Below are 21,346 nucleotides of genomic sequence, written 5' to 3'. Positions count from 1 at the left end.
TATACAACCTTGAACCAAATTTTTTTTTCACATGGTTACCAACCTTCTACTAGCAACTTCCTCTGAAAGTAGTAGGGAATAATCCTCAAGAGCAAATATCTGCAATTCTTCTCTAACCCAGTACTCAAAGCTTTTCCAGTTCACTAGCCCCTGCTCCAGCTTGTCCTTAGCCAATAGAGATCTCCAAAGTCAACTCCCCTCTGGGATATCACATCAAAAGAGAGTTTTTGGATGGTTTAAATAATAGATTAAATGAAATAGCATCTATGGTATCTTGCAAAATTTAAAGTTCTATATAAATGCTAGCTATTCTTAATACACAAGTATTGGAGCTGTAAGAAAGCATGGATGGGGCTTTGCATCTCATCACCATTATTCAAGCATAAATATTACAAAGAAGAAGCATGACCCCAATAAATACATATGTAAAGACACATCCTCCCACTCCCTGTACAGCAGTGGGAAATCTACATATGTGAAACATTGCATATATTGCCAATTCTTTTTCCCATTTAATTGGTTGTTTTTGCTGATTTTTCCTCTTTTTTCTTTTAAAAAAAATTCTTTCTTTCATGAGATGGCTGTCCAGGATGGAGGAAAGATACATCAAGAAACTTAAATGATGATACCAATAAAACACAGGATAGTAATAAAAATTTATTTAAAAAACAATTCAGAGGGGCAGCTAGGTAGCTCAGTGAATAGAGCACCAGCCTTGGAGTCAGGAGTACCTGGGTTCAAATCCGACCTCAGACACTTAATAATTACCTAGCCGTGGGGCCTTGGGCAAGCCACTTAACCCCATTGCCTTGAAAAAAATCTAAAAAAAAAAACAATTCAGGTATAAACCCTTCTGGAAGTAGAGGAATTTTGACAAAAAGTGACACCAATGACACAACACTTTTGAAAATGAAAGTTTACTTTCTTCTCTCTTTACTTTAGTAAATTCATAAACTAGAACTAGAATGCTCAGAAAGAACTTCAAGCTATGACTACTTAGAAATTTTCCTCTACTGTACATTTGGCATGGTGGTGGTGATACTCTAATTACTAGCTAATAGTTCATGCAACAGTTCAGTGCCCCTCCCTAATCATTTCTGTATGTCTGTCCTTCGTCATTACTGAACCATGTAGCAGTAAGGTTAAAAGGAAAATTAAGTTAAGGATCCCAACGTGGTAAATAGAAATTGGGTAGCTTATCAGTGAAGCTAGTCTTTGAGTACACCAAGAAAGATTGAAATTTTGAAGAGGAGTTACAATTACACTTAATGATTACTTATCATTTATTGTTGTTGTTGACTTAATTCATACACATAATGTTCTTTAGAAGCACAGATTTAAGCGTGTGCTTGCAGGACCTTAATGTTTGGGTCTTTTTACATCTATTACTTTGACTACTGGATACCAACAACCAAGTGCTTCTTCGTCCAAAATAATTAAAATTCTAATATCTAGGACTTTCCCAGGAGATAATTGCTTGGTCTGTGGAGTGGAGGGGGATGGTGAGAGAAAAGATTTGTGGGAAAAGGGTCAAGTGAGGAGGAGAATTAAGCTTTCTTGTAAGAATTTTAGTTTGTCAAAAATTATCCCTAGATATACAAAAGGTCAGGTTCAATTTCGTCCTAAAATTCCTAACTTTCAAGCACTCAGCAATTGCTTTGTCCCTAACTTGGCCCTTAATAAATATTTGTTGGATGAATTAATGTTTGTTACTTGCCACAGTAAATAACTAGTTTATCTTCCTATCATTTTCATTTTGCTCAGTCCAGGCTCTAAAGTTTATTGTGAGTCTCCTAAGAGATAAATTGTATATTAAACTTGCTGGAGCAAATGTAGGAAACAGACATTTTACATCTTTAAAATATCTAGAGGGACATAAAGTCTCCTATTGAAAAAGAGACCCATCCTTTCTCAATGAGGAGAAACTCATGTACTTAATAACTTCAAAACAACTTGTATGTGACATGGATATTGAAATGGAAATCAGTTTGCCCCAAATAGCAGTTAATTCATTTTAGGAGAGAGCTGCTTACATTTGGCTATTTTAACTATTTCAAGGACCTCCAGGAAAAAAAGAAAAGTAGCACTTGAACAGCTCATTCTTTATTTCCAAGATATTGCATAAAATGGAAATATTTCCAGTATTTATGGCCTAGAGTAGGGGTTTTCACTCTTTATTTATGGCATAAACTGCTTTGTCAATCTGGTGAAATCCGTGGAGCTCTTCTCAAAATATTATTTTTTAAAATTTATCTAGCTCTTAGAGAGGAAGGTTGAAGTCCCCCACTATTATTTTGCCCCCAATTTCTACCAGTAATTCATTTAGCTTTTTCTTTAAAAATTTGGCTTTTTGGTACTATATTTGTTTAGTACTGATATCCCTATATCATCTATGGTGCCTTTTATCATAATGTAGTTTCCCAGTCTTTTTATTAAATCTATTTTAGTTTTAATTTTGTCTAAGATCATAATTTGTTTTTGGTATCAGTTTCTGCATCCTCCTCCAGCCTTTTATTTTTACTCTATGTGTATCTCTCATTTTTAAGTGTGTTTCTTGTTAGCAACATATTGGCAGATTCTGGTTTTTAATCCAATTGCTATCCATTTCCATTTTATGGATGGATGAGTTCATTCCATTCTAATTCCCCTCCATCCTATTTTTCCTCACCGTTGCTCTCTCTCCCTCTTTTTTTATACCCTATCCCTCCTCAGATGTCTAAATTATTTCTAACCACTGCTTCCTTAATCCACACCTTTTCTATCCTCTCTACCTTCCTGTCTACCCACCTGTCTAAGAGTACCTCCCTTATTTTATCCCTTTGCCCTCTTATTCCCTACTCACCTCAGTAATTGTCTATAATCTTTCTCTTTTGCTTACTATTTTGTAGGTTTTGTTCTTTAGTAGTTTATTTCTTGGTTGTTAAATTTGTGTTGAGTCGAGTTCTGGTCCTGAAGTATGGGAAATAATGTCTCAGGCTTCAGGTTTTTTTGTACTGTTGTTTTCTGAGCTCTATCTGAGGTGAGTGCCTGGTGGTCAGGTACTTCTTTCCAACCCTAAACCATGATCAATGCCCCTAACAATGCTATCACCACAAAGTCTCTATAGTCCCTCCCTTGGCTATGAGCTTTAACTCACTCCTCTGACTTGGAACCAAAACCAGGGACTCTACTCTCCAAAAAGTGACAACAGCCAACAAGGTCCAGTCCTCTGTCACTACAGTCATTCATAAGCTCACTCCTCCTCAGCCTGGTATCATGTCTAGTCAGTGCATACAGCACTTTGACCTCCACACTGTCCTTAGGGTATACGTTCCTGAAGCTGAGACTTTGGCCAACAAAGATGCTTCCAGAACTTGTTGCTTGTTGATTCAGTGGTTTCTACTTGAGGTATCTGTCCTTCAATAAGACCAGACCACCACCCAAGAAAATCAGTTCTTTCCTACCTTCTGCTCAAATTGTCTCCTGCTAACCAACTGCTTTACCCTGATTTTTAATTATTTCTGCCACCCTTTATTTGTGGGAGAATTTGGGAGAGCCAGATAATTTCCCGCCTTATTCTGATGCTTTCCAGAATCTTCTTGGAGAATACTATTTTTAAGTGCCCAAAATAGATAAGATTGCAAAGGAAACCAATTATGTGGAACATAGTTATCAAAATATTTTTACAAACAAGTTCATGGGCTCCAAGTTAAGATCTCCTGGTCTATAGGAACTAGAAGGGTTAACTGAAGCCCTTTGAATTGGGATGTTATACTACATGGCCAAAAACCAAGATTCAGAAGGGAAGTTCCTTCTTAAGGAAAATGGCATTCTAGTTTTTCCTCAATAGTAAATGTATTATTGTAATATTCTATACATTGTAACTGGTTTTGATATTTAATTAAGGTTTTTTTGCCCTTTAAAAAATATTTACCAGAAATCTGGATTTCATTTCTTTAAAGTTTCTGTAACTGATTGAGTGTGGAAATAAATGGAAAGCATTTAAAATAAAAAAAAGCAGATTTATTACTTTAAAAAAACTAAACTTCCTTATTTGCAGCAGCCTACTGATTGATTTACTATAAGATTAAGACAACCAAGTGGAGCAATGGGTAGAGCACTAAACTTGCAGTCTTAAAGATCTGAATTCAAATGAGCCATAGATAACTTCCTGACCCTGGACAAATCTCCTAAATTACTTCTGCCTCAGTTTCCTCAGCTATGAAATGGGAAGAATAATAGTATCTACCTCACTGGATAGTTGTGAGGATGAAATGAGATAAAATTTATAAAACACTTTGCAAACTTTAAAGTGTTCTTAAATGCTAACTACAAATATTCCTATTTCTTAAGACTAGAAATGGTATTTTTAAATCAAAATCTGAGGAGGCACTCAGAAAATGGCAAATGACTTAACTAGCTGTGACTGTAGGCACATCTTTGGATTTCTGGGATCTTGAGTCTGCTCTTCTGTGGAATGAGAATAATATTTACTTAGATATAATAATACCTATTATCTACTAATGCATAGTTGCAAGACTCAAATGATAAAATGTATGTTCAGTGTTTTGCAAGCCTTGGAACCCAACAAAGATGTCATCATTTTAGGACTAATGATCAGACTCTTGGGGTGAAATGTTACTACTGACATGTATTCAATTAATGGATCACTGAGTATAATCTATAGAGAGATCTTAGAACTAATCCAAAACTCAGGTTCGAGATGTATCCACGCAAGAAAAGTATAAGACTTTGGACAAATCACTTAATTCCATTGTCTTGCAAAATCCAAAATAAATAAAAAAACTGAAACAAAACAAAACAACAACAACAAAGGACAAGACCACTTACACTTACTAAAAGTATCACTAAACTATCTGAAACTACCTGAAAACTCAACCAGCTAGGCAATTTTTACACTTTGATGTCTTAGCTGAGTAGGTTAAGATAAAAAGGAGAAAGATGGAGGAAATGAGCAGAAGCTCTGATAACTGTTTTTACTTTATACCCCACCTCACTCCCAAGTACAAATCTACACCCCTGCTTCTTCACCCTTTCCAAATCCTTACTATTTCTTTATCTGGCACCTTATTTTTGAAATAAAGCAAACTGCCTAATGACAGAGAATAATTGGGTCAAATAAATCCTCTATTCCATTCCAGCCAAACCAATGTCCATTATATGACCCAGGGCAAGGTACTGAACCACTCTCTTTTAGTTTTCTCATTTGTAAAATGAATTATAATAAAGTGATGTCTGAAATGTACTTTGAGACACTCAGAAAATGTAATTATATTTGTAAGGCATTCATAATATATTTATAAGGCTTTCAGCTCCATTCTCCCCTCTGCACCAGGAACCATGTATTCCTCTTTGTAGAACTGACCAGAGGCTTCTCTTCCCCTCGTCCCTGGTCAGAATCACCTGCCACTGCCCAGCCATTGTCTCTCAGAGACACATACAGAAATGGAATTAGAGGAAAGATTTTAAGAGATAATTCTGGGTTTTGGTTCTTCTTAGTGGTATGATGCAAGGAAAGCTGTGTTTACTATTTTCCTGTGCTCTGATATGTGAGTGATCACAAACACTCTTTTAGGTCCTATAACTGTGAACAGGGGTCCCTGCACCCTGGATTGGCATGCTGTGGTGTGCTAGTATTTCCTCTTTATCCAGGGCCTGTGACCCAGGCAACTCCAATCCAAGTATGTGCCAGTAAAGGGACCCTGGTAATTTCCTTCTGACTAGCTGTCAGACCCTCTTATAGGTTGTGGGCTGAGAGCTCCAGAAACTGCCAGTGCACCCCTGCCAGTGCTAATTCAGTCATCCACAAAGCCTGCTTCTGGTTTGATGGGGCACGACCAAAACTGGTGAACACTTTGCCGGCCTGCGCTCCTCTCTCACCCAGGGAGCAACAGACCTTTCCTGTCAACATTCTAAGTTTTCTTGGACTTGAGAATTGTTTCACTCCATCTTTTTGAGGGATTTTACTCCTCTAGAATCTATTTTGATATGTTATTTAGGTGAATCCCTGCCCTTTTTCCCCCCCTGCCATCTTGGTTCCAACATCCAATAGGGAAGATTTTATAAAACTGAGACTATGCCTCAGGTAGAATTTGGAGATCTCTTACTACTCCAGTGTGGCATTCTCCATTGGTGGATAAAAATTTATTAGGGACCCACTGTCTGTAAAGCACTGTGTCAAGCAAAGGGGATACAAATAAAGGGGAAAAAAGCAGTTCTTCTCATGGAACTTACAATCTAATGGGAGAGTCAACATGCAAACAACTTTTACAAATGACATAGATAGGATAAATTGGAAATAATCAACACAGAGAAGCCACTAGACTAGAGTAGAAAAGATCTCCTATGGGAAGGTGTGATTTTATCTGGGACGAAGTCTCCCCAGTAATTAGTAGTACCCCCCCCCATCAACTTGAATCCATTTTGTATCTATCTTTACATACATTGTCTCTTAATTCTTGGCAATGTATGAGTATGAGTTTCCAGAAAGCTTTAGATTAATAAATCAGAATATAAGATTCTAGATGGCAAGGACTGCTTCATTTTGCCCTTGCCTGACTCAGACACAATAGATACTTAATGCTTATAGATTGAAGGATGATCAATTTAAAAAAATTAATGAGTGCATTCTGATTGTGTGACTGTAGCTGTTTCTTAAGATCTCTATACATCATCTGTAAAATGAGGTTAGTAGAATAATAATAAATAATATATATGTAAATATATTACAGGCTCTACTAATTAGTACTTCACAATGATTATCCCTCTTTCATATTGAAACTTATGATCTTATAAATGCAAAGGAATATTTAAAGTGTTGAGAGTCATCCTGTCCTCATAGGGCTTGTAGTCCTGTAGATCTAGAAGTCCTCATCATAGTTGACTAAACTCCTGCCTCAAAGACTATGGCTCATTATAGTTAATATGATTTATGAATATAATTTATGAATCACTGTGTGTATTGATCATAATATGTTGAAATAGTCTATGTTTTCTTTCTGCCACAGGTTGACCTAGGCCTTCTTCGTTTCGTCTCTGCCATTGGGACACAAGGAGCCATATCAAAAGAAACCAAGAAAGAGTACTATGTCAAGACTTACCGAGTGGATATTAGTTCCAATGGTGAAGACTGGATCACCATAAAAGAAGGGAACAAACCAATTGTAAGTTTGACTTCTCTTCCTTTAACTGATTTGGTTTTGTTTAGTTTTAATTGAGTGGTCAGTGTGCACCTAGTTTCTTTTTTTTGTAGACTTAGTTTATTCTTTTAATTGATTTGAAATGAAAAGTACAGGAAACTTAAGCCGGACCAACATGTCTCACTTTCCTAGTTTCAGAAACCAAATGGAAATTATTCATTCTTCCAAGAAAAGTCAATACTAGCTAGATTAAGTATCACACTTGAGTCACTTTAAATATCCCATGGAGACATGGATTGGATATGAGATAAATAATGTTTCCTTTGAACCTTGAGAAGCATACTTTTTCCTTCATTATTTTTTATTATTTCTCCCTCCTCAATAACTAAATAACTTTCAAGAAAACTTTATCTAGCTAGTGAAGCTTGCAAGTCAATTCATAGTCTTTGACTGCTTCTCATGAGATCTAAAAGAAATGAGGGTCATTCATCCAGTCTGTGTAGAATTTACATGCTATCCCTTTAGTGCTTCCAACCATGGAGGCAGGATCTTGCTAGGTCTCTTGGGCCCTCTGCACTAATTCAATTGGACTTGGAAAATGTTCTAGGGTAAGCAGCTTACTTGAAATTATGCTTGCCTTGATTTACTAATCCAAAGATTTCTGGGAACTCATACTTATTGATTGCCAAGAATTAAGAGTTTGTCCTTGGGGACAGAATAAATCACCAGTAGAAGAGAAATACAGAAACTCAAATCTAGGTATTATGAAATCATGAATATGTAAGGAGTGGGCATAATATAGCAATAATAATAATAGCTGGAATTTATATAGTTCTTTGAGATTTTCTAAGCACTTGACATGTTATCTCATCTGATCATCAGAACAATCCTGTGCTATAAAAGCTATTAATGGCTTAAAAAAAACTTTTTTATACTACAATACAAAATAAAAAGATATAACCAGTGAAGAAGATACACAAAGAAAAGACAAAAACTGAAGGGAGGAAGAGAACAATACTTATGCTATTGAGCTCAGGTTTTGTCTTTAAAACACAATTCTATTCATAAATTTTGTGCTATTTGACTCAAAATGTCTTTTTCTTTAAATTATCTTTAACTTATGTTTGTAATTTCAGAGTTTAATGGGGTACATGGAAATTCTTATTCCCTTCCTTCCCATTCCTCCTTGATTATCTTCCTTCCCCAAAGTAAAATGAGTTGACTTTTGGGGTATATTTGAATGGGTGCTCACATGGAACTAGGTCCATTTTAATGGGGTTGCTCAAGGTAAAGGATTTCAGAGGTACAAGAGACAACAGAATAGTGATAGTGGTGAAGCACATAGTTGAGATACACTAAGTCTGAACTTATTCCATATGTCCCTCTTTGGACCCTTTGTTCTGTTTAGCACCTCTGGTAAAATCCCTCTCATGTCTACTCTCCTTTTCATTCTCACTATAGCCTCAGATAGAGTTGAGCATAGTCTATTGCAATAATCAAATTTTGGTTGATCCTTTTTATGTTTCCATGACATAAATGAATGAACCAAAGAGTTCAAATTTTCCTGAAACCAGAAGAAAGGACAGAGTGACCTTTATCTTTAACCCTCTCATAAACTGATTTGTTTCTGGCAAATAGAAAGAGAATGGATATGAAGTCAGAAAACCTTGAGTTGAAATACTGACTCTTTGTGACATAGGACAAGTGACTAGCCACTCTAGGATTCAATTTCCTTAACTCTACAATGAAAAGGTTGGATTTGAAAACTTCCAAGATTCATTCCAGCCCTAAGTCCAAGTTCCTATGCTTAGAAGAGTTTGCCCTTGTACATGTACAGATTATACATGATACTTCTTTCAGCTCTTTTAAGCTATAACTGTCACAACTCCTTATTACACAAAAAGATTCATTCACAGATAGCTTCTCAGTGATGTCTTGGAAGTGGGACAGAAACTGAAAGACTCTCATGAGCTATAATAAATTTTTATATCAAGTTGTCTCCTGAGAAGGATCTGGATAACATACTTCTCAAATTTTTTACTATCTTTTATTGATGCAAAAGACCCTAAAATCAAGAGTCCAGGGAGGGAAATGAGCCTGATGAAAATAAGAGACTGATGCTCTTGGATCTAAGAAGGAAAACTCTAGGGAAATCCTAGTCTACCTGCAAAGCTGTATGGAGAAAGCTGAGGGATGGTCCTATCTGTACACTGAGTGATGGTGCTGCTACTCAAGGCTACAGCATCCATTTTCCTTCTAGTTCGTTGCTATTCCCAAAAAAAAGTCACTATGAATACTTTTGTACCACTGAGTCAAAGGATATATATATATATATATATATATATATATATATATATATATATACATACACACAGATATTAGTTTAATGACTTTTTAAAAAATGTACCTGCTTTCCAAAATAATTGAACTAATACACAACTCCAACAGCTATACATTATTAATAGTCTGCATTTCCACTACCCTTCCAATATTTTTTCAGTATGTTCATTTTTTGTCATCTTTTCCAATCTATGGGGGGGGGGAGAAGAAAATGTAAAGTTGCTTTAATTTGCCTTTCTTTTATTATCAGTGAGTTGGAAAATAATTTTTTGCATATTTACTGATAGCATGTTTTCTTTTCAAAACTGCTTGTTTATATTCTTTGAATCATTGACCCATTAGGAATGACTTTCATTCTAATATATTTGTATCAATTTCCTATTTATTTTAAAAATAAGTTATTTTCTATGAAAATTTTCCCAGTTAATTGCTTTTCTTCTCATTCCAGATGTACTGATTTTGTTTATTGAAAGGCTTTTCAATTTTCTGAATGAAATACAGAATTTATCTATTCTTCCTCAATTTAAAAATAAATTTATTATTTAGTTAAGAATTTTCCACCTAGCCATAGTTGTTTGAGATATTTCTCCATTCTCTTCAAATTGTTTTGTTATGTGACATTTAATATTTAGGTTGTATATATCCATTTGGAACTTCTTCTAATACATGGTATAAGATATTGTCCTGTGACTCTCAGCTTATCACTCTCCAATGTATTATGTTGCCATTTTGCCTATGTATAATAAATGAGGCTAGCAGCAACACGAAATTCTAAGCAGTATGATGCCTTTACCTCTGACTGGTGGATCAAAGGGAGACTTCTCTTCTTTTTATATCTGGGAAAATAAAATAGTATGAATTCCCATGGAGAATTCCCATAACATTCTGTAGGCACTTATGGCAAAGCTAATAGTTTCACTTAAATAACATATATCCTTTACCAAAAGTTATTTTTGCAACAATGCTTTTCTTTCTCTAGTCTTGGCTTCTTCCAGACCCATAAAAAGGCAAATAGATGATTATCATAATATACTGTGTTAGACATGGGTTATTTCTGAACTTTTGCAGAAAAGACACAGCAAGTTATTGAAGTTGCCTCATTCTTTATTGGAAAAAAAATGCTGGGATTGTAAATGGCTTTCTGAAAAAATCTTTTTTTTTTTTAACCTAAAAATCCATAACATCTTACAGAGTCCTTCTCTTTCTTTACATAGATCTTCCAGGGGAACACCAACCCCACAGATGTTGTATATGGAGTTTTCCCCAAGCCCTTTATAACCCGTTTTGTCCGAATCAAGCCAGTAACTTGGGAAACTGGTATTTCAATGAGATTTGAGGTTTATGGCTGCAAAATAACAGGTATGCTCAATTATTGGTAATGTTTTCCATTTGGGAAAATTTGAATTTGGGGGAGAAAGTAAGTCTATGTTTATTTTATAATTATGTCATTAAATTGTTTCTTCTGAAGATCATATTATGTTAACTCTTCAGCTACTACATGGTCTAGAATCTAGAAAATTAACATCTCTGAGCCTCAGTTTCTTCACCTAAAAAATCAAAGGATTACACTAGATCTTTCAGATCCCTTCCAAATCTAAGTACTAGAACTATATGGTTTAGCTTTGCAAAGTCTGTTAAGTCACAGATTTCTTGAGGTTAAACGAGTTCCCCAATATAAAAATATATTTTATTTCAAATCACTTCATAAAAGTAACCACAACAAATTAGCATATCCCTATATAAGGAATAGCAAATAATTTCTTTTCAATTTACTTCAACCAATATGTTTTTTAAATGGTGGGGAAAGAAGGGAAGGGAAGATACATTTATATAGTTCTAATTATGTTTCTAACACTGTAAGTATTTTAAAGATATTTGATCCTTATAACAGTCATAATAGGTGAATAGTGTTATTACCCCCATTTTGCAGATGAGAAAGCTAAGGCAAACAGATGTTAAGTAACTTGCCCAGTATCACACAACTAATAACCTCAAACATTATTTGATTTGATTTGAACTCAGTTCTTCCTAATACCAGGCTCTCTGATGTTCTAACTTTTGTGACACCTAGCTGCCCCATGTACTTTCTATGTGTAAACCACTGAGTTAGGTGTTGAGGCTACAAAGACAGGAAAAAGTCACTTAAATTAAGGGATCTATGTTCTTTTGAGGGAAAGTAAACATAAAACAAAAAATGCCATCTAATCTGAGGAAGAGATGCTATCAGAAACTGGAAGGGCAAAGGAAAAATTTGAAGTAGGAGAAAACACCCTACTTAAGTTTTGAAAGAAGCCAGGGATTCTAAGAGGTAGATAGGAGGTGGGAGTACATTCCAGATAGGGGAACATAGCCTGTACAGTGGCACAGAGGTGAGAGATGAGCTGTAATATATCAAAGACCAGAGACCAGCAGACCAGAGTTCTATGACATGTGTTTAGAAGGGTGGATGAGAGCCAGATTGGGTAGGATTTTAACTGACAGACTAAAGGATGCTGGAGGCAACAGGAAGTCAATGGAGATTTCTGAGAAGGAAAGTGATATGATCAAACATGTGTTTTAGTAATGTTAATTTTACAACTGTTTAACTGATGAATTGGAGAAGGAAGAGATTAGAATCAGGGAAACCAATGAAAAGCAATATTACAACATTCCAAGTGAGATGTGATGAAGGACTGGGGTGGTTAGTAAAAGCCATGTTAGTTGAGAAAATGAGAATGATGTGGAACATGCTGATGGAGAAGGATGTGGAACAAAACTTAGCAAAGTTTAGGTTAAAAGCTGGGAAGAGAAATGGTAAAGAGTAGAATTAAAGAGTCAAAAGTTAACTCTGAGATAGCTATCATTTATTTTAAGGTTTGCAAAGTGCCTTACAAATATTGTTTCATATGATCCTCACAATAACCCTGGGAGGTGGTACTACTTTTTTCCCATTTAGAGATGAAGAAACTAAGGCAGAAAGAGGTGAAATGACTTATCCAGAGTCAAACAACCAATAAGTGTCTGACATCATATTTGATCTCAGGTCTTCCTAATTCTAAGTCTTCAAAATTTGATATTTCAAACCTGAGTGATTATTAGGATAATGGTTAAGGCAGAACCTTAGGATGCTTCCTTGATTAAGGAACAGAAGCTTGATGATCCAGCAAAAGAGAATGAGGAGAAGCAGTTGAGAGGGTAGGAAGAGAAACAGAACAGAGTCACAGAGACCAAAGTTTTTAAACAGTGTAAAAACCTGCAGAAAGGTTAAATTGCCTGGGGACTAAGAAAAAAAAACAATATTGTACTTAACAATTTAAGGTATCATTGGTAACCTTGGAAGAGAGACCAGTGTCTCATCCTCTTCTCTGACCTCATATCCATCAGTCTAACAAAACTGACCTAAAAAAAAAGAAAATGATAGTATCCAGAAACCATGGTGCAAATTGTTGAGAAATGGGTGGGAACTGTGGCAATGTAAGCCATGAATCTAGTTAATTGACTCTTCCTAGAAACATAGGCTATAGAGTCTAAGGGAATAGCTTCATAACCTCTTCTGAAGAGGGCAAGGAATGAGGCATACCTAGAAAACATTCCTTACGTGAAGCAAATTCATACTTTCCAACTTCTGGACCATAGGAAGTTTCCCCAGCTTCCCAACTCCAACCAAGACTTTTTTTTTGTGCATTATTATTCAGATTCTTTGAAGGATTTACTTAGGATCTCTGATCTCAAGTAGGTGAAGATCATATAGAAAATAGCAGAACAGGAAGGCATCTTAAATATCATCTGCATTAAGGTATTTATTTTTAAGGGCAGAAGATCCGAAAAATTTGAAAAACATTTATCATTTTATATGCATATTGTCGAGGAAAATATGTTTAATTACTTCAAATTCCAATCCTGTTATATACATACATATACATATATATATATTTATACATGTACTTTTTAAAATCAACATTTCAAAAAAGAAAAATATTGACATTGCTAGATTCGCTGAAATAAATAGGAAATAACTCAACCATTTTCTATGAAATAAATAATTATGTTAAGCTATAACTGAGGAAATTATACTTGTTTATAGTATAGTCACTTTGTTTCTTTCCATACTTATTGATTCTCTCCTTGAGATAGTTTTGTTTGGTATTTAAGTTCTCTGAAAGTGAAAGAGAGAGAAAGGAATGAGGGAAAGAGAAGAGGAGGAAGGGAAGAAGAGAAAGAAGGAAGAAAGGGAGAGAGGGAGGGAAAGGAGAGAGAAAGAGAAAGAAAGGGAGGGGAAAGAAGGAAGGAGGAAGGGAAAGAAATGTAGGGAGGAAAGAAGGGAGAGATGAAGGAAGAAAGGAAAGAGTTAGGAAGGAATAAAAGATGAAAGAAAGGAAGGAGGAAAGGAAGAAAGGAGAGAAGGAAGGAGGGAGGGAGCAAGAAGTGGGGAGGAGAGGGAGAGTCTAATAAAGAAGAAAGAGCATTGGACTAGATGGAAAGATTCCTGTTTTCTAGTCTATTCCTTACAACTATATACAAGTGATTATAGTCTAGTTACTCAGAATCTCAATTTCTTCAACCCCCAAATAAGGATCTTGGACTCCCTCGCATCTAACACTAAAACAATTCATCTCATTCTATGTAAATGATAGTTTATAAAATATTATGTCATCAGGATCACCTGTTCCAGTTAATTACTAGTGGAGGTGAGGGTCCTCCAAGTGACAACATCTGGTCCCCATTATCAGCTAACATTGCCATTGTAAAGACTAGTTTTAAGTCAAGCAGGTGCAACCACAGTGGCCAAAAATGTAAAAATGTAACTTCTATTTTTAACACTGTTGTTTCACAGACACCTGGCAAATAATTTTAGAAATGCTTGCCAATTTATTATTTATTTACTTATTGATGTATGACAAATATAGAACTCTAGGGAATTACATTGAAAGGAAATAATTTAGTCTTAGAGGGCATGCAAAGACATAACTTTATCAGATAGTGTATTTACCAAAAGTTTTAGCAATATTTGACTAAAATTCCTATTAGAATTCTCAAGCGTCTAAGGTTTATGTTAATTGTTGCTTTCCCTCAGACACTACAATATCTTGAAGGGCCTTTAAAAGATTAAAAGTAAATTATGATCTCCAGTTGGACCTGTTAAAATCTTCTCATTCTCTATTTACTGAGAGACATTATTAAAACACTTATCCCCTAACAATGCTGAAAGAAAGAGAGATAGAAATAGACACTGACAGAGACAGGGGATAGAAGGACATAGAGATAGAAAGGGGCAGTATGGTATAACAAATAGAGTCAGCCTCCAACTTTGAAAGACCAGAGTTCAAATTCTGCCTCCAATTCATATGTGTTAACCCTGTGCAAGTCATTTCATCAATATTCAACAATTCTCTGAGACTATAAATTGCTTAACAATTCCATATCTTCATTGATAGAAGGCATTTTGTCATGTGGAATTGCCTTTATAAAAAAAATAACTGAAGAGTTTACTATTTTGAATTGAAAAGAATTTAAGAAGTCATAGAATCATCCCCTCTCAACTACTTGTCTTTGTATGTCTTAGAATCATTAGAAGTTCTGGATTCAAGTGTCAGCTTCCATACACCCCCTCCCTGCATGATTGTGAATGGATGGGTGTCAATCTCTTGGTCTGAGTTTCCACATTCCTAAAAATCAAGGATGTCTTAACACACGATCCTGTAACTCTTATCACAAGATCCGGCAACCTCTCTCATTTTCAATTTCTTCATCTATTAAATGGAGGAATGATGTCTACATCATCCATCTCACAGTTTGAGTGGGGACAAAGACTTGTGATGAGTTATGATAATCCCAATGATCACTGGAATACTATACATGGTAAATTTTACTTGGCAACCATTCCTTTCTGAGATGATTCTTTGTATTATCAAAGAATGTGTTCAACTGGGTCCAATCTTGAATTACAAATGTAAATTGGCTCACGGTTATGGTATAAAAATGAGCCAAATAGTTTTTGTTAAAGGGATAGCTTCAAGGTCTCTTAGATATTTTTGAAAGGAGATGCATAAGCAAAATAGATAACAGTTTGGCTATAGGCTATGGATCTGTGGTCTGAGCAGAGACTTCACCATTAGCTACATGGACATGTAAACTGCATTAGTGAAAGGGCATAAGTCTGGTTTGAAACTCTGCTCTCCTTACACTGTTCAAGTTAATTACTTTTTTTCTCCAAATGGCAACATCTGATCCCCATTACCAGTTAAACACTGCCATTGTAGAAGGCTGATTTTTGAATCAAGCAGGTGTGACCACATTGGTCAAAAATGTACCTTCTATTTTTAACACTGTTGTTTTATGTTCATTTGGTGATGAATGTACTTCAGTTTATTTATTTATTCATTCGTTTACTTATGTATGCACTTATTTATTTAAATCTTCATCAGGTTTAGTCTTGGGTTCCAAATCCTAGCCTAAAGGCACAAATATTTATTACTAAATTATAAAGAAAATTAAATCTTAAAATAAGGTTTCAACTGAGGAAATGACAGCTGTCTTTGGTTGTACTTGAATTTAATTGTAACTAATTCTGATAATATCTAAGAATTCTTGGTTGTCTGGTAACCTGAGTCTAGTCAGGGTGCATGTTGAATGCATGCAATTTACTTAGGGGGAAAAAGATTATAATTTTGGTTTTGTTGATATTCTCTAAGGAAAGAATTAAGAAATTGATATAAAAAGAATTATGATTCTATTTTAAAAACCATAACATGTTTTCATAGAGCTTTAAGCCTTGTAAACTGCTTGAATCTCAACAACCCTATGAGACAGACAGAATAACTATTGTTAACCCTATTTTATAGATGCAGTGATCTTGTTATCTTTCCCAGGTACAGATTTGACCAAAAGAGACCATCCAGTGGATATAATTTTGAGAGAATTGTCAGTGAATCAATCAATACTTATTAAGTATCAACTTGGTCGACTATTGTAGTACGTGTTGACGGATTCGCAAAGAAGGATAAAGACATGATTCTTTAAGGAGCTTACAATTTAGCTGAGGAGGCAATAATCCTATACACATAAACCAATCTGAGAAAAAATAAGTCCCAATCCTACAGTAAGGTGCTGAGTGAAATGGAAGGCAAGGGAAGTGAAGGATCAGTGTGGGCTTGAGTTGTTGGAAAGGGTTTCTTGGAGAAAATGGAACCTGAAGGAAGAAAAGACAAGACTTGATGAAAAAGAATGAATATGAGGGATAAAGGAGGAGTCAGAAACCAGGGATGATGCTAAGGTTTCAAGCTTGAGAGGCCAGCAGAATCTGATGCCAAGAATGGAAATTAGATCCCACATTTCATTCTTGGCATCAGAGTCATAGAATCCCTTCTTCCTCTTAGAATGGAAGGTCCTTGAGAGCAGGAACTGCAGCTTATTTCATTTTTGTTTACCAAGCATAGTACCTTACAATATGGTTCAGTTATGTGGAATTCAAATAAATTTGATAATTGGAAAGGGAAGCTAATGGTGACAAAGAACATGAAGTCTGAGCCACATCAAGAGGCAGATTATCCAGGTCTGGAGATATCCTAGTTGTGTTGGCATTCTTTTATTTCTGATTCTTTGTGGCAAAGATGCTAGAGTGGTTTATTATTTCCTTCTCCAGCTCATTTTACAGAGGAGAAAACTGAGGCAAGAGGGTGAAATGTCCCACAGCTATTAAGTGTTTGAGGCTAGATTCAGACTTGCAAAGATGAGTCTTCCTGACCTAAATCTTGGTGCTCTATCCCCTAAACTACCTAGCTGTTAGAGGTTGAGATGGCCTATAACTGACCCACAGTTAGTAAGGCAGAGGTCAGATTCAGACCTCCAGCCTCCAACCTTGATCACTCTGTAATATTTCACAGAATGATAGAGAGGTCACAGAAGAATGGAAACTGAGAAAAGTCTACTGTATTAGGCAAGAAGGAGGTTATCAGTGACTTCAGGGGAGCAGTTTCAGTACTGTGGTCAGAAGAAGAGGCAGATTACTGATTGTGAAGAAGACAGTGAGTGAATAAGTACATCTAGTTAGAATTGGAATCACTGGGAAAGCACAATGGATAGAGGGCCAGGTCTGGAGTCAGCCTGTGAGTTCAAAGCTGTGTGACTTACTGGCTGTGTGACCCTGGCCATGTCACTTAATTCTGTTTGCCTCAGTTCCCTCATCTGTGAAGTGACCTGGAGACAAAAATGCCAAACCACTCCAGTGTCTTTGTTAAAAATATATCAAACAAGGTCTTGAAGAGTGAGATTCAATTAAAATGACAACAATCACTGGTTAGAGTCAGCTCTCCAAACACCCATCATCTCATCGCCCCCAAATTCATCTGATCCATAGATCACTTCAGTATTGAATTCTTATTTTTACCAGAATCAATTCAAGTAGTATTTAAGTTTCTCCCTACTAGAACCGAGACTTTGTATTAAGATACAGAAACAAAACAAAACAATCCTTCCCCTTAAGAAGCTTACAAGTCATTAGGGGGATAATACAGTTAATATAAAGATAATACATGGATAAGCAAATACAAAATAAATTGAGAAAGTAGAGAGTAATATAATCAGAGAAGGATTATAGTGCCACTGAAGTAGAGTATTAATGATAGATAGGAATTTGAGAATGAAATACGGGAAGTAAATACATTTTAGCCAAGGGAGTTGGTCTGTATGAATATATACAAATAGGAGGTAGCTTGTTGAGTTTGAGTGGCATAGCTCTGCCTCACTTAAATCCAATATACCAAAGCATCACCCTCTTTGTTACTGTCTTCTTGGAGAATATAAGCTCAACAGCAACAGCATATAGTAGGGTGATTTGGACGGATTATAACAAATGGGAAGGAGAGCAGCAAAACTGTAGGAAAGATCAGTCCGGAGCCAGGAAGACTTGAATCCAAATCTGATTTCAGGCAATGATCATAGCCTGTGACTCTGGACAAGTCATTTAATGTCTATTTGCTTCTGGTCCTTCAACTGTAAAAGGGTGATGATAATAGAACCTAGCTCCCAGGGTTGTTTCGAGGATAAAATGAGATAGTATTTGTAAAGCGCTTAGCACAATGTCTGCCCCATAGTAGACACTATATAAATGTTAATTATTATTATTAAGTACATTGTCATTAATTGTAAGTTGAAGAATCTGTTTACCATAATGGAGGTGATAGGCACCAAAGGTTTTGGAAACAGGAAATGACAAATACCTTAGAAGATTATTTTGGCATCTATGTAGAGGATGGTTTGAAAAGGGGAAAGACAAGTAGCTAGGAAACCAATCAGGAAACTATTGGAATAGTCTAAGCCATTTCCTTCTCCAGCTGATTTTACAGATAAGGAAACTGAGGCAAACAGGATGAAGTGACTTGCCCAGGGTCATATAGCTAGTCAGTATCTGAGGTTAGATTTGAACTCAGGAAATTGAGACTTCCTGACTATGTACTATTTATTATATCACCTAACTGTCCCTACCTAATATCTAATAAACACTTGTTGACTAATTGATAGCCCATGAGACTTACCTGGGAAACTGAGAGATTGTGACTTGTTCATTGTCACTCAGTCTATATATCAGAGGTAAAACCTCAACCCAAGGACCTCTTCATTCCAAGATCAATCATCTCTCCCTTAGAGCAGGCTCTCTTTCTTTTAAACACCCTAAAGTACTAATTTGGGCCAGAAACATAAATAGGCACTGGTCACCCACACAGATGCCTAGGAATCCCCAAACCATACTTTGAAAACCAGTATTTGAGAGAAAATACCTAGCTACTGGACAAACTGACATAAACTGTCCCTTTGAACCTTTGAATTGTGTGTATAAATATGAAAGAATGAAAGGGGAAAGGAATGTTGGAGTTTGTTCTCTGTGAGAAGATTTGGTTTGAGGCAAAACATTCTACAGTTTTCTTCTCTACATTGTGACTTTTCCCCATTATAGTTTCAATATATTGTGGGTCAACATAAGAAATTAAATGGGAATTTGGGGGAAGTTTTGCAGAAGTCACAGATGACATGCAAACACTAGTGTATGATACAGAAAAGTTTAGAAACTCAGCAATGCATAAAATATATGTATAGTCCTATAAACACCCCATAAAAGAAAAAAAAAAATTCATAGTTCCTCTCTGGTGTGAAGAGAGGGTCAAAAAATTTTATGGGGATTTTCCAGATTGTGGGGAGTTCCATGCTCTTAACTTTCTACAATTTGAAAGAGATAATGGTAGAGGTTTTTGCTAAAGCCCTAGGCTTCTTCAGACACTGAAAATCATTTGACTTGCCTAATTATTCCCTTTTATCCCACAGATTATCCTTGCTCTGGAATGTTGGGGATGGTCTCTGGACTCATTTCAGATTCACAAATTACAGCCTCAAATCAAGGTGATAGAAACTGGATGCCTGAGAACATACGCCTTGTCACCAGTCGCTCAGGTTGGGCACTGCCACCCGCCCCTCACTCCTACACAAATGAGTGGCTCCAGATAGACCTGGGTGAAGAGAAAATTGTGAAAGGCATCATCATTCAGGGAGGGAAGCACCGAGATAACAAGGTGTTCATGAAAAAATTCAAGATCGGTTATAGTAACAACGGTTCCGACTGGAAAATGATCATGGATGAAAGCAAACGAAAAACTAAGGTAAGAGGGGTGAAGATTGGCATAATGACCCATTTGATCACCAAGCACTTATTAGCTACCTGCTATGAACCAGAAACTATGCTAGCTTCTAGAAGAGCGAGAAGTGGTCCTCATCCCAAGGATCTTCAAATCTGATGGATGAGTTAGCATGTACATCTGTCAGTAGGTATAGGATACATATAAAACAGATAGAAATTAATCTAATGGAGGGTAGCACTGACTGCTGGTGGGACTCTTCTCTACCCCATACCCATTAGAAGGTGGGTCTTGAGCTGATTACAGATTGAATCTGTATTATCAGCGTTAAATATTACATATGTATATAAACTATTATATGTAAATTATAAAAGCTAGTTTTCAACATTTTTGGTAAGATTTTGAGTTCCATGTTTTCTTACCTCCCTCCCTTCCTTCTGTCCCTACTGTCATGGATTAAGAGGTGGAGAAGAGGAAGCAGAGCATTCCATTCAAGGACATCAGCCAAACCCAAGCAAACAGAATTTAAGGGAAATAATGGCACTTTTGGTGCCATTGAAGTCAGGTCTCTCCATCCTTTGTGAAATGAGAAACTACTTCTGATCTTTGGAAGCTAGGGTGCAGAGGGAGGGAGTAGGGGTGCTAACAATGAAGTCCCATCTTAGTAATGATGGGGCTGAGGCCAGTGAGGGTTCTCATTCAATCCTGTCTTACTCATCATGACCCTGTTTGGAGTTTTCTTGGCAAAGATGCTGGAGTAGTTTGTCATTTCCTTCTCCAGTTCATTTTGCAGAAGAGAAAACAGAGGCAAACAAGGTTAAGTGAATTACCCAGAGTCCTACCAGCACTAGTAAGTGTTTGAGATTGGGTTTGAATTGGGGGCTTCCTGACTCGAGACCCAGCACTCTGTTCACTATAGCACTACCTATCTTCTGGGGAACATTTCAATAAAAATTATTGACTTGTAATAAATAATATAAAATATGATAAACTAAATAATAGATAAATAAATGATTGAATGGATGAATGAATAAATGAATACTTGATGGTAATTTTCATGACTCTTGACCTGGAATCAGAAAAATGAGTTCAAAGTTGGCCTCAGACACTTACTAGTTGTGTGACCCTGGGCCAGTCACTTCAATTCTCCATTTTATCACCTGTAAGATAAAACATTTTTAAACCTTGAAGTGTTATATAAATGTTCATCATTGTCATCCCTTTCTAGTGGATCCCTAATATAAATTAACTTGCTTGGTATAA

General features: G+C 36.1%; 1 protein-coding gene and 1 long non-coding RNA gene across 20 annotated transcripts in view; one reads left to right on the top strand and one right to left on the bottom strand.

The window, feature by feature from the left end:
• The window catches only part of NRP1 (neuropilin 1), a 182,440-nt gene that overhangs the window by 118,920 nt on the left and 42,174 nt on the right, over positions 1 to 21,346 (top strand). For all 7 annotated transcript variants that reach the window (XM_074193135.1, XM_074193132.1, XM_074193134.1 and 4 more), the window contains 3 exons: positions 7,008 to 7,163; positions 10,694 to 10,838; positions 19,776 to 20,107. In XM_074193135.1, coding sequence (XP_074049236.1) covers positions 7,008 to 7,163; positions 10,694 to 10,838; positions 19,776 to 20,107 — 633 coding nt within the window. The remainder of the gene's footprint in view (positions 1 to 7,007; positions 7,164 to 10,693; positions 10,839 to 19,775; positions 20,108 to 21,346) is intronic.
• LOC141492636 (uncharacterized) overlaps positions 1 to 21,346 on the bottom strand; it is a 94,697-nt gene that overhangs the window by 32,698 nt on the left and 40,653 nt on the right. For 12 of the 13 annotated variants that reach the window (XR_012469997.1, XR_012469998.1, XR_012470000.1 and 9 more), the window contains one exon: positions 10,273 to 10,315. The exons of the other annotated variant lie outside the window; for it this stretch is intronic. This is a non-coding gene — a long non-coding RNA (uncharacterized LOC141492636). The remainder of the gene's footprint in view (positions 1 to 10,272; positions 10,316 to 21,346) is intronic. 13 annotated transcript variants of the gene reach the window in all.

The sequence above is a fragment of the Macrotis lagotis genome, chromosome 7 (assembly GCF_037893015.1).
Source record: "Macrotis lagotis isolate mMagLag1 chromosome 7, bilby.v1.9.chrom.fasta, whole genome shotgun sequence".
NCBI lineage: Eukaryota > Metazoa > Chordata > Mammalia > Peramelemorphia > Peramelidae > Macrotis > Macrotis lagotis.
The sequence above is the reverse complement of the archived record's forward strand: the minus strand, read 5'-3'. Positions and strand labels throughout refer to the sequence as shown.